The following is a 13,629-nucleotide window of genomic DNA, read 5'->3' as shown; positions in this document are numbered from 1 at the left end:
CTCCAGTAGGACATAGAAGGTGATGGGAGGGAGGAAGTGTGTGAGTGTGTGTGTGTGTGTGTGTGTATGTGTGTGTGTGTGTATGTGTGTGTGTGTGTGTGTGTGTGTGTATGTGTGTGTGTGTGTGTGTGTGTGTGTGTGTGTGTGTGTGTGTGTGTGTGTGTGTGTGTTTTAGTTGGAGTGGGATTGAGTAGGGGGAGAGGGGAGCTGTTAGCATAAAATAAGAATAACCACACACATCAAAGGTTATACTTAGGATGTTTTTTAACTTGTTGTCTTACAGGACATAGAAGGCGTTGGAGTGTGCATGTGTGTTAGGGTGGAGTGGGATGGGGGTGGAGTGTGCATGTGTGTTAGGGTGGAGTGGGATGGGGGTGGAGTGTGCATGTGTGTTAGGGTGGAGTGGGATGGGGGTGGAGTGTGCATGTGTGTTAGGGTGGAGTGGGATGGGGGTGGAGTGTGCATGTGTGTTAGGGTGGAGTGGGATGGAGTGTGCATGTGTGTTAGGGTGGAGTGGGATGGAGTGTGCATGTGTGTTAGGGTGGAGTGGGATGGGGGTGGAGTGTGCATGTGTGTTAGGGTGGAGTGGGATGGGGGTGGAGTGTGCATGTGTGTTAGGGTGGAGCGGGATGGGGGTGCAGTGTGCATGTGTGTTAGGGTGGAGTGGGATGGGGGTGGAGTGTGCAAGGGTGGAGTGGGATGGGGGTGGAGTGTGCATGTGTGTTAGGGTGGAGAGGGATGGGGGTGGGGTGTGCATGTGTGTTAGGGTGGAGTGGGATGGGGGTGGAGTGTGCATGTGTGTTAGGGTGGAGTGGGATGGGGGTGCAGTGTGCATGTGTGTTAGGGTGGAGTGGGATGGGGGTGCAGTGTGCATGTGTGTTAGGGTGGAGAGGGATGGGGGTGGGGTGTGCATGTGTGTTAGGGTGGAGTGGGATGGGGGTGCAGTGTGCATGTGTGTTAGGGTGGAGTGGGATGGGGGTGCAGTGTGCATGTGTGTTAGGGTGGAGTGGGATGGGGGTGGGGTGTGCATGTGTGTTAGGGTGGAGTGGGATGGGGGTGCAGTGTGCATGTGTGTTAGGGTGGAGTGGGATGGGGGTGGAGTGTGCATGTGTGTTAGGGTGGAGTGGGATGGGGGTGCAGTGTGCATGTGTGTTAGGGTGGAGTGGGATGGGGGTGGAGTGTGCAAGGGTGGAGTGGGATGGGGGTGGAGTGTGCATGTGTGTTAGGGTGGAGTGGGATGGGGGTGGAGTGTGCATGTGTGTTAGGGTGGAGTGGGATGGGGGTGCAGTGTGCATGTGTGTTAGGGTGGAGTGGGATGGGGGTGGAGTGTGCAAGGGTGGAGTGGGATGGGGGTGGAGTGTGCAAGGGTGGAGTGGGATGGGGGTGGAGTGTGCAAGGGTGGAGTGGGATGGGGGTGGAGTGTGCATGTGTGTTAGGGTGGAGTGGGATGGGGGTGGAGTGTGCATGTGTGTTAGGGTGGAGTGGGATGGGGGTGCAGTGTGCATGTGTGTTAGGGTGGAGTGGGATGGGGGTGGAGTGTGCAAGGGTGGAGTGGGATGGGGGTGGAGTGTGCATGTGTGTTAGGGTGGAGTGGGATGGGGGTGGAGTGTGCATGTGTGTTAGGGTGGAGTGGGATGGGGGTGCAGTGTGCATGTGTGTTAGGGTGGAGTGGGATGGGGGTGGAGTGTGCATGTGTGTTAGGGTGGAGTGGGATGGGGGTGGAGTGTGCATGTGTGTTAGGGTGGAGTGGGATGGGGGTGGAGTGTGCATGTGTGTTAGGGTGGAGTGGGATGGGGGTGGAGTGTGCATGTGTGTTAGGGTGGAGTGGGATGGGGGTGGAGTGTGCAAGGGTGGAGTGGGATGGGGGTGGGGTGTGCATGTGTGTTAGGGTGGAGAGGGATGGGGGTGGGGTGTGCATGTGTGTTAGGGTGGAGTGGGATGGGGGTGGAGTGTGCAAGGGTGGAGTGGGATGGGTGTGGAGTGTGCATGTGTGTTAGGGTGGAGTGGGATGGGGGTGGAGTGTGCATGTGTGTTAGGGTGGAGTGGGATGGGGGTGGAGTGTGCATGTGTGTTAGGGTGGAGTGGGATGGGGGTGGAGTGTGCATGTGTGTTAGGGTGGAGTGGGATGGGGGTGGAGTGTGCATGTGTGTTAGGGTGGAGTGGGATGGGGGTGGGGTGTGCATGTGTGTTAGGGTGGAGTGGGATGGGGGTGCAGTGTGCATGTGTGTTAGGGTGGAGTGGGATGGGGGTGGAGTGTGCATGTGTGTTAGGGTGGAGTGGGATGGGGGTGGAGTGTGCATGTGTGTTAGGGTGGAGTGGGATGGGGGTGGAGTGTGCATGTGTGTTAGGGTGGAGAGGGATGGGGGTGGGGTGTGCATGTGTGTTAGGGTGGAGTGGGATGGGGGTGGAGTGTGCATGTGTGTTAGGGTGGAGTGGGATGGGGGTGGAGTGTGCATGTGTTAGTGTGGAGTGGGATGGGGGTGGAGTGTGCATGTGTGTTAGGGTGGAGTGGGATGGGGGTGGAGTGTGCATGTGTGTTAGGGTGGAGTGGGATGGGGGTGGGGTGTGCATGTGTGTTAGGGTGGAGTGGGATGGGGGTGCAGTGTGCATGTGTGTTAGGGTGGAGTGGGATGGGGGTGCAGTGTGCATGTGTGTTAGGGTGGAGAGGGATGGGGGTGGAGTGTGCATGTGTGTAAGGGTGGAGTGGGATGGGGGTGGGGTGTGCATGTGTGTTAGGGTGGAGAGGGATGGGAGTGGAGTGTGCATGTGTGTTAGGGTGGAGTGGGATGGGGGTGCAGTGTGCATGTGTGTTAGGGTGGAGAGGGATGGGGGTGGAGTGTGCATGTGTGTTAGGGTGGAGTGGGATGGGGGTGGAGTGTGCATGTGTGTTAGGGTGGAGTGGGATGGGGGTGGAGTGAGCATGTGTGTTAGGGTGGAGTGGGATGGGGGTGGAGTGTGCATGTGTGTTAGGGTGGAGTGGGATAGGGGTGGAGTGTGCATGTGTGTTAGGGTGGAGTGTGCATGTGTGTTAGGGTGGAGTGTGAATGTGTTAGGGTGGAGTGTGCATGTGTGTTAGGGTGGAGTGTGAATGTGTTAGGGTGGAGTGTGCATGTGTGTTAGGGTGGAGTGTGCATGTGTGTTAGGGTGGAGTGTGCATGTGTGTTAGGGTGGAGTGGGATGGGGGTGGAGTGTGCATGTGTGTTAGGGTGGAGTGGGATAGGGGTGGAGTGTGCATGTGTGTTAGGGTGGAGTGTGCATGTGTGTTAGGGTGGAGTGTGAATGTGTTAGGGTGGAGTGTGCATGTGTGTTAGGGTGGAGTGTGCATGTGTGTTAGGGTGGAGTGTGCATGTGTGTTAGGGTGGAGTGGGATGGGAGTGGAGTGTGCATGTGTGTTAGGGTGGAGTGGGATGGGGGTGGAGTGTGCATGTGTGTTAGGGTGGAGTGGGATGGGGGTGCAGTGTGCATGTGTGTTAGGGTGGAGAGGGATGGGGGTGCAGTGTGCATGTGTGTTAGGGTGGAGTGGGATGGGGGTGGAGTGTGCATGTGTGTTAGGGTGGAGTGGGATGGGGGTGGAGTGTGCATGTGTGTTAGGGTGGAGTGGGATGGGGGTGCAGTGTGCATGTGTGTTAGGGTGGAGTGGGATGGGGGTGGAGTGTGCATGTGTGTTAGGGTGGAGTGGGATGGGGGTGGAGTGTGCATGTGTGTTAGGGTGGAGTGGGATGGGGGTGGAGTGTGCATGTGTGTTAGGGTGGAGTGGGATGGGGGTGCAGTGTGCATGTGTGTTAGGGTGGAGTGGGATGGGGGTGGGGTGTGCATGTGTGTTAGGGTGGAGTGGGATGGGGGTGCAGTGTGCATGTGTGTTAGGGTGGAGTGTGATGGGGGTGGGGTGTGCATGTGTGTTAGGGTGGAGTGGGATGGGGGTGCAGTGTGCATGTGTGTTAGGGTGGAGTGGGATGGGGGTGCAGTGTGCATGTGTGTTAGGGTGGAGAGGGATGGGGGTGGGGTGTGCATGTGTTAGGGTGGAGTGGGATGGGGGTGCAGTGTGCATGTGTGTTAGGGTGGAGTGGGATGGGGGTGGAGTGTGCATGTGTGTTAGGGTGGAGTGGGATGGGGGTGCAGTGTGCATGTGTGTTAGGGTGGAGAGGGATGGGGGTGGAGTGTGCATGTGTGTTAGGGTGGAGTGGGATGGGGGTGGAGTGTGCATGTGTGTTAGGGTGGAGTGGGATGGGGGTGGAGTGTGCATGTGTGTTAGGGTGGAGTGGGATGGGGGTGGGGTGAGCACAACATCCATGTAAGCACTCACATCAAATGTAATACTGCGGATGTTGAACTGTGTTTCCGTCAGGTCGTAGAATGTGATGGTGACAAAGTAGTAGGAAAAGTCAATGAAGCCCAGGTGCATCAGGATCAGGTCCTCACAGGACTGCCAACACAATGACAGACAGGTAATCAAACTTCCAACTACAGTGTCAGACATGCACACAGCACCTAGTTGAGGTCACATAAACATACATGTAATATATTCATGACATTGCCAGATCCACAAAGCTAAATACACGCACAGACTTATACATTCAGACACCCATCCAGAGAGAAACAAAGACACATGCATGCACTTACACAGACAGGCATGCAAAAACAAGAGACTGACACACACACACCCACATATGCAAATCTAGATGCCTGGTAGTCTACTATAAAAGATGAAAAGATGCAAACACCAAATAAGCACAAAAGTGTATGTTGTCAATTCCACACTGTAACAATCGCAGAATAAATAGTTTGGTGGACAAAATTGTTACAACAAGGAGGAGAATCTTTCTCCAATTCTATCAATATCCACTGCTCCTCCCAACACACTATACACACGCACAGAGAAAGGCAAACACACACCCGACTACATCTCAGTTTGCGTGTCCTGTTGTGCATCTCTTGGCTGAGCGCTGGGTTGTTCGACTTAACCAGAGTTTGTGCATCTCCGTTCACACCCCGAATCAGTATTCCCATTTGGAAATCCTGTTCAAATGTTGTCCCTGAAAAAATGTGAAGAAGTATGCATAATCAGTGAATCGTCTGCTGTCTTGTAAATACTTTTTATAATAATAAAAATAAATTCTCCACAATGTAAGCAAAATGTGTATCGCATGTACCTGTACCATCCACACATGAAAACGTAAGGAGCAATTATGGTAGCTCATATGTGTAAGGGTTAGGTCGCTTATATGTGTAAGGGTTAGCCCCAAATGACTGTAGTTATACTGCTTTGTTTTCCTCTAAAATCAGGTTCAAATTGAAGATATTTAACTACAAGGAGTTAGACTTAAATAAAACTGCAAAAAAGGATTCAATATCACTGTACCCCAAGAAAATTATGTATAGAAAATATACCTTCTTTGCTGTCAGTTTCAATGTGTGCGATGAGCCATAACTGCTGGTGAAAGGTCGTCATGGGTGGTGACCGAAGCATGTACGGTCCAGTCTGAAACAGATAACAAGCCATGCATGACTGTTTGACCGGGGGAAACTTATGACTTGAAAAAACAGTAAGCTTTTCACTTGGAGACTAAAACAAAATGTATACAATAAATGTATGCATTATAAATTATAGTTTGGCTGAGGGTCCAGCGACGAACGTTCACATTTATTTGTTTAAAAATCAAAAAAACTTTTATACAGTGTGTAAGAAAAAAAGTTGTTATAAGGACAATTACTTGAAATGTCTGGTTGCCAGCCTTTAAAGTTTGAGCCCCGTACACATACATGTCCTCAAAATAAAATTTAAAAAACGGTCAAATTTTTACCTGAAAATTGCCCCATGCTCAACGTAACATCTTAATATGTTTGTTTGAACTCTGTTGCTCCTTAAAATTGTCATGCTCATTGGACAGAACCTGACAGAGGATTGAATTCCATTCAATTCAATAAAACTTTATTGTCTGAATGCAACAAAGAGAATTTTTCTTTTGGCTCGTGTACAAGATAACAATTGTTAATAACATCACATAAAAACACACTTTCAGAACATATATATACACATAAAAGTACACATCAATACACACATAACCCAAACCACACATATGATATCCATACCCGCACCCTCACATACATCCTCCTGCATACTCTCGTTTATCCTTTATAATCATAAATACATTATGGTTAATATCATTGCTAGTCCACTTCATTAAAACTCAAAATAGGATACAGGAAGTGAAACAGATCTTCACAGGTATGATAATTAGTATGCACACAGCACACTTGACTGGCTAGATAGGTTAATTTATAATTATAGTCAATGCTTTGCATCACTGACGCTTCTCCGAGGTTGACCGTGACCCTGTTTTGGTCATAACACTATAACACTTACCAGAGTGGAACAAAAACGATCAAGAATAGCACTTAACACATAAAACCTAAACACAAGATGGTACTTATCGTTCTTGACAAATTTTCTTCCCAAGCACTATAGAAAAGTTGCTTTGATTTTTTTTTTCAATAAACACTTGGCTCAGCAGCATAAAATTCAACTTAGAGACATTGATTTTGCAATAATTACCTTGTGGTTGCCTGTAGGCAAGACTTTTTGGGAGGATCCATTGATACTGACTGTATCAATAATAGGAGGGCCTGTAACAGACAGAAAGGAGTGAGTTAGCGTGAAAAACTATTTTGTCCCATTTCGCCCCCTGCTTACATACATGTATAAACAAAACAAAATCACAAAATATGTATTTAAACTAACAATGTATCAGGTATTTAAGTTTACCAACATGAATGGAAGTAATTGTTTATATTGCACGCTTTTAATGTAATTCACTTATTAAGACATGTTCCTCGCAAACAAATCTAATTTGGTGTCATTGGATATCCTGAAGATATGATTGATATATATATTAAAGCTTTGATGGTCTTTCGAAGACTGAAGACAAGCCTAAATAACAAAGTGCTATATATATAATTAATAAACTATTCAACATGCATGCTTGGGTTGTACACAAACTTGAGAAAATCAGAAGTTTCAAGCCCTATAGATCCAGAAAAAGATAACTGACTCTGGTAACTAGAAACCCTGGGTTGTGGCGACATGAAACTTTCAATATATGCATGTTTGGGTTGTACACAAACTTGAGAAAATCAGAAGTTTCAAGCCCTATAGATCCAGAATAAGATAACTGACTCTTGTGACTAGAAACCCTGGGTTGTGGCCACATAAAACTTTCTGCATGAATGCTGAAAATGAAAGCACATGCACTTACCAGCAATCCCAACCAGTAGACTGATCCCAAAACAAGTGAAGAAGGCGAGGAAAACCAGCACAAACTTCCTCTTGTTCAGGGAGTAGAGTCGCATCTGAACTGACCTGAAAACAGAGCACAAAACATTAAATGTAAACAAATTGATCAGGTATACAAAAACAACTTCAGACAACTGTTAATATCTTTTCCACAATTGAGTCGGGCACGCTCATAAACTAGATATAAATATATATAACATTAATGACGACTTCCTAACCCACAGAATGTTCAGGGGTGTCGTTTGGTTCGGCCCTTCGCCGATTTTTTTTTTACTTTGGCCGAAAATGTCATGTCCCTATCGGCCAAATGTCCAGTTGTTTTTATTGGTCAGGCTTTGATTACTAAAACTGCTGCCGATGTACTAAGTCAACTGACTGACGTTTATTTTCTTCGTGAATACCAAAAACGAAACATAAATGTTTTGAACGGAAGCCATTGATGAAAATATAGATGCCAAAGTGGTTTCCCTTGGACAAGAAAAAAGGTTTTTTTCTTTCTTTTTTTCTGTCTGTAAAGCCGGGGGAAGAGTTAATTGTTTAACTGTCACAGTATGAGACATGTCTTCCTTCTAACCATACTATATGACGTTGGGAGCAGATATCAGTGAAGATAAATTGCCATTATTTAATACTAACATTAAAAGAAATAATGAGTGGCTGCTGACACCAGTTGATCATGTTTAGAATCAAGGATAAGCCACAAATTGTTCATAAAATATCTAAAATTCTTCAGCTTCAGGGGGGCCCAGACCCCCCAACGGGACTCTGGACCCCAGGTTGTAAACCCCCCCACCCCCCCACCCCCCGGCTTAACTTAACAGCTCCGCCCCTGTAATCTGTGTTCCTAAGACAATGATTGTATGTATTGGTGTTCCCCTCTTGAGTCTTGTGCTTCAATGTTGTGGTGACTTTGGATGAGCCAACATATTAGCCGAACATTTTCCAAGATGTCCTAAAGCTTTCTGACAGTTTCGGCCAAATGTCCCAACATTATAATGTCTAGCAACACCCCTGATGTTTTGACAAAAAAATACAATAAATTCTGCTTCCAAACTCAGTAACCCGGGAAGAATGGTTACTGGGCAATCTATAGCCGTTTTAAGGTTCAATTTGTACATGAGACAGCGGTATACATGTATGACAAACTAGATGAATACCCGCTTCGCCAGGTACGGCTTTGCCGGGAAGAAGTATAGAGCCGAATACCCGGCCTTGCCGGCGCACCGTACGAAGGAAGGGAGATAAACGCGCAAAACACTGGAGAAGATAAGGAAGAGTAATACCCGGCTTTGCCAGGACAGTGACCTTCTAAAAATAGTAACGGGAATATGGATTGAGCGTTGTGTTCTAAAAATATTAACGGGAATATGGATTGACGCCACACGAAGGAAGGGAGATAAACGCAAAACACTGGAGAAGATAAGGAAGAGTTACTGGGAATGGATCTGGGAAGATGAACAGAAAAACAAAAATCGGTTCAGCGCTGCGCGCTGAGAGCACGTATTGAAAATTCTCATCGACCAGGTTGTGTCCGGGGTCTACCTGAATATGCCCACCAAATTTGAAGCAGATCCATCAAGAACTTTGGCCGTGCATCGCGAACACACACACACACACACACACACACACACACTCAAGATATATATGAGCCTTTGCCAAAAGGTGCCATTTCGGACCCATGTATTTTTGGAAAGCAAGTGTAATTAACTGGATTACCCCAACATGTTTACATGTATTGTGCTTTGAAAAAGGGAGTTTGATGAATGCTTTTTTTAATGTTTTGAAGCCTGTTGTTGTTGTGAATGTTAAATAAAAAATAAAATGTTTTAAACATACACCAGAAACGGCCCCGAAAAATTTTGGACATTTTGGTGTCCTCGGGAAATTTTCGATTTTTCATGGTCTGCATCACTTTATCGGTTTTAATCAGCGTATTTCATACAGTCTAAGCATGCAACTCTTAGTAGAATGTGCAACAATCGTAATTAGAACCAGAATTTACCGAAAACCTCGCCCAGTAAATACCCGGTTATTTTCGAAGGCCTCATGTCCGCAGACCAACTTGTTTACAGATTCGATTTTCGCCGGTCTTGGTGCTTTGAATGGCCGCCATTTTGGATGAAAACGATAGTTTCGTGTTCGAGGAAATAAAAGCAGTGTGTTGCATTTGAGTCAGAATTTGCGAAGTTATTGTATCTAGCAGCTAAAAAGAATCGATGGAGTTTAATGTCCGAAAGTAACGTTTGACACATTTTGTTATTTTTGCAATTTTCACAAAGAAGTTTCGCGAGTATTTTTTTTCAAAAGCGTGGAAACCACTAGCTTTGCTTCTTTGGCGTTTCCGGTCACCGATTCGATTAAAATCATGGAGACGACGAGCCGTAAAGTTGAGAAAATATTGTACTGTCTGTTCAGGGTAAGGTGTAGATCTATACGTAACGTTTGACACTTTGTAGATCTAATGTTTGACACTTGCCCATAATTCTTCTCCCGACGAATTGAATTAGCTTATATTATCCCATGACCTGCCTCTTTATCTCTGTTAGCTGAGGAGGTGATTATTCTGAATATTCCATCACAACCATATGGATATCCTATGGATATCCCATCACAACCGAGTTTCGATCTCAACTGTCATTGGTCATTGTCTTTGATTTCAGAGTACAATTGAATAATTTATGGAGGTCATCTGCATATTCAGAGTTTACAGATGGACTACTTTTTACAATTAGTCAAGTTTTGACTAAATGTTTTAACGTATAGGGGGGAATCGAGACGAGGGTCGTGGTGTGTGCGTGTGTGTGTGTGTGTGTGTGTGTGTGTGTGTGTGTGTGTGTGTGTAGAGCGATTCAGACTAAACTACTGGACCGATCTTTATGAAATTTGACTTGATAGTTCCTGGGTATGATATCCCCAGACTTTTTTTCTTCATTTTTTCTTATAAATGTCTTTGATGACGTCATATCCGGCTTTTCGTGAAAGTTGAGGCGGCACTGTCACGCTCTCATTTTTCAACCAAATTGGTTGAAATTTTGGTCAAGTAATATTCGACGAAGCCCGGACTTCGGTATTGCATTTCAGCGTGGTGGCTTAAAAATTAATTTATGACTTTGGTCATTAAAACTCTGAAAATTGTAAAAAAAAAAAAAAGTTTTTATAAAACGATACACATTTACGTTCATCTTATTCTCCATTATTTTCTGATTCCAAAAACATATAAATATGTTATATTTGGATTAAAAACAAGCTCAGAAAATTAAAAATATAAAAATTATTATCAAAATTAAATTTTCGAAATCAATTTAAAAACACTTTCATCTTATTCCTTGTCGGTTCCTGAAGAGAGAGAGAGAGAGAGATAGAGAGAGAGAGAGAGAGAGAGAGAGAGAGAGAGAGAGAGAGAGAGAGAGAGAGAGAGAAAGAAAGAAAGAAAGAAAGAAAGAGAGAGAGAGAGAGAGTGAGAGAGAGAAAGAGAGAGAGAGAGAATGAGAGAGAGAGAGAGAGAGTTTGTTTGTTTGTTTGCTTAACGCCCAGCCGACCACGAAGGGCGGCCACACACACACACACACACACACACACACACACACACACACACACACACACACACACACACACACACACACACACACACAAAACCCGACCGACTGAATATGTAAGTGATCCACGTGTGAAAACCAAAACATAACAGCGCGATGACAGCCAACATTTCTATCCCCGACTGACAAACAGTAACACTGCATGCAAACTGACTTGGGTCAACGATCAAACCAGCACGGCCCGAACTGAATTTGTTGCGCTGCCATTATCGTGCGCAATTCTGGTAAAAATATAAACCCGGTATGCCGAATTGAGTATAACGAAAGTCGATGTCATATACATGATACACAAGGATATTTTAAAATGACTTTCAAAATGTAAAAGCAGATAGCAGACCTTTTTATAAGCAATTTGAATGACTGAATGTCTACATACAAGTCGAATGACGCCGTCCATTATGCTGACAAATGGGAACTAGCTATGCGCATGAATTCATTGACATGAATTTCGACTGCGGAGGCTTTTGGCAAGCTGAAAACAGGCACGGGCAGGTTTTAGTGGAAAAAGTAAGTGTTTTTAATGAAAACGTCGGAGTAATGGGATAAATAGCTTACACACTCCGAGTTCTGATTATCTTGCATATTGTGTAACCTATATACAACTGCTTGCTACTTTTGGAGGCAAATTTGATTGAAGAAAAATTCGATCCTCTGTTTTTGTTAATATCCGTGTTACGATTCAGGACGATACGTTCATATCCGTGCAACGATTTAGGAGGAGACATATATGTCCTTGTAAATATTGTAGCCAAAGCTGAAAAAATGCTTTTGGGTTAGCAGGGGGAAGGAATATTTTCATGAGATTGTTTTAACACCACCCCCCCCCCCTCCCCAACATAAAAAAAAATCAAAGTTTTTTTTTTTTAAATTTGGATTTTGCTAGGATTTTACGTACAACTAATTAAAAAAATTCGATTTGATTGAGAACCTTGTTCCAGATGTACATAGACATTAGGTTAAAACTGTATTCTAAATGTCTGTTTGAATATTGTAGTTATTTTTGACATTTTCATTGATTTCATGTCCACTGACTCCATGTAACACGTGACAGGTAGAACGCAGATTTGACCTGTTTTGAACATGATGTTACTTTTTTTGTGGTGCTTTGATGTTCCATAATTACCTAATCTTCAAAATATGAATGTATCCTAAAGGTCTATTTAATATCACAGTTGTCATTTATAACATTTTGAATAATTTCATGTCCACTCACACAGTGTAACATGTGACACGTATGCTGTTATGACTTGCTTTTAACATGTTTTGCTATTGTTTCTGTTTTCATATTCCATAAATAACCTAATCTTTAGATTGTAAATGAAAAGTTAGTGTATGTATAACATTCTGGTTGTTATTTCAAATATTATGAATATTTTCATGTCCATCAATATTTTTGTAACACGTGACACCTACAACAACATGTTTAACTAGTTTGAGCAAACTGTAACAACTTTTAGGGATATTTTTAACATGTGTCAGTGTTTCTGTTGAAGTGTTATATTTTATTTTAGGGTTTATACTTCTTGTGGTTACTTAGCAGAAAGTATCAGTTTTGACTTTTATGATGTTTGAGCGTTTTGCGACATTACGTGACACTGCATTCAAGATTTGGCTCCAAATGTACTTTTAAAGACTGATAATGCTTCTGCAGGGTCTGTTTACTAGAAATAAATCATTACCAGTTGTATGAAATGATATTAATGGCTTCTGTGGTCAGTTTTGTTGCACATGTGGCTTTTCTCAAAATTGGCGTTTTATGGCATATTATCAAACCGTACACATTTCCCAAATGCACAAACCATTCTTTTATTACACAAATGTGTTCATCAAAGACTAATGTATCACTTAAAACACCAAAAAAAATGAACTGAAAAGGTTTAGTTTGTCACAAATGTCCAAGCACCCCCCCAGCACCTTTTGGCAAAGCCTCATATATATATATATATATATATTTTGTTTTATTGTAGTTCCAGAAAACTAAACTAATTTACAAGATTCACATGCATTACAAAATAAACACACACACACACACACACACACACAGACAAACAAACACACACACACACATTTACAGGGGAGGACCAATGATAATAGTCATTCATTATTCCAGGGCCTTTTCACCAACACCATATAAACACCCCAATATAATGTACTACCGTGCCTAAACAAAGTGAATGTAATCGGTCATGCATGAGCAATCAAGCAGTAAATTGCCCGCGGCACTACCCACCCCGTGTCAAATTATGACATTGGCATTTAACAGTAACATATCAAGTGTAAAAGCCCCGTTCTCGTCGCCGTCAAATGGCATGACTGGTCTCCTAGTGAAGTTGCTAACTTCGGTGTCCCGTCACAACAGCGTCGGTAATCAAACAGATCTTGAACTGTGTCAACGAATAATGCTTTGGCCACGTTGAGATAAGACGCCGACGTTTTGGTGACTTTAAAGTATTTGAACACTGTTCGCCTCCGAGTTTAGACTTGCAAAATGACAACTGACACAGTGAACTGACACTCAGCCTCAGCCTCAGCCTCAGGCTCACATCCCGCATTTGTACCGAGTTATGTGGCAATATCTTGGTGCTACGCAAAATACAACAAGTGGAACAAGAAAACAAGAGTATACAAAAGTTATACTTCAAACGCAAAAAAAAACTCACTCAATTTCCCTTGCCATGGTGGCAAAGCAATACAATGCATCGATCACATGAAGTTGGTGAGTGTTTACACAGTAGCAGACAT

At 44.2% G+C, this 13,629-nt stretch overlaps 1 protein-coding gene across 1 annotated transcript in view; it reads right to left on the bottom strand.

The window, feature by feature from the left end:
* The window catches only part of LOC138961583 (transmembrane protein 181-like), a 33,184-nt gene extending 19,555 nt beyond the window's left edge, over positions 1-13,629 (bottom strand). The window contains exons 1-6 of the mRNA XM_070333246.1: positions 13,548-13,629; positions 7,254-7,357; positions 6,554-6,624; positions 5,389-5,479; positions 4,894-5,033; positions 4,304-4,423 (exon numbers count right to left, since the gene is read on the bottom strand). Coding sequence (XP_070189347.1) covers positions 4,304-4,423; positions 4,894-5,033; positions 5,389-5,479; positions 6,554-6,624; positions 7,254-7,357; positions 13,548-13,564 — 543 coding nt within the window. The 5' untranslated portion in view covers positions 13,565-13,629. The remainder of the gene's footprint in view (positions 1-4,303; positions 4,424-4,893; positions 5,034-5,388; positions 5,480-6,553; positions 6,625-7,253; positions 7,358-13,547) is intronic.

The sequence above is a fragment of the Littorina saxatilis genome, linkage group LG3, assembly GCF_037325665.1.
Source record: "Littorina saxatilis isolate snail1 linkage group LG3, US_GU_Lsax_2.0, whole genome shotgun sequence".
Lineage (NCBI taxonomy): Eukaryota > Metazoa > Mollusca > Gastropoda > Littorinimorpha > Littorinidae > Littorina > Littorina saxatilis.
Note: the sequence above shows the minus strand (reverse complement) of the source record. Positions and strands in the feature narration are given on the sequence as shown.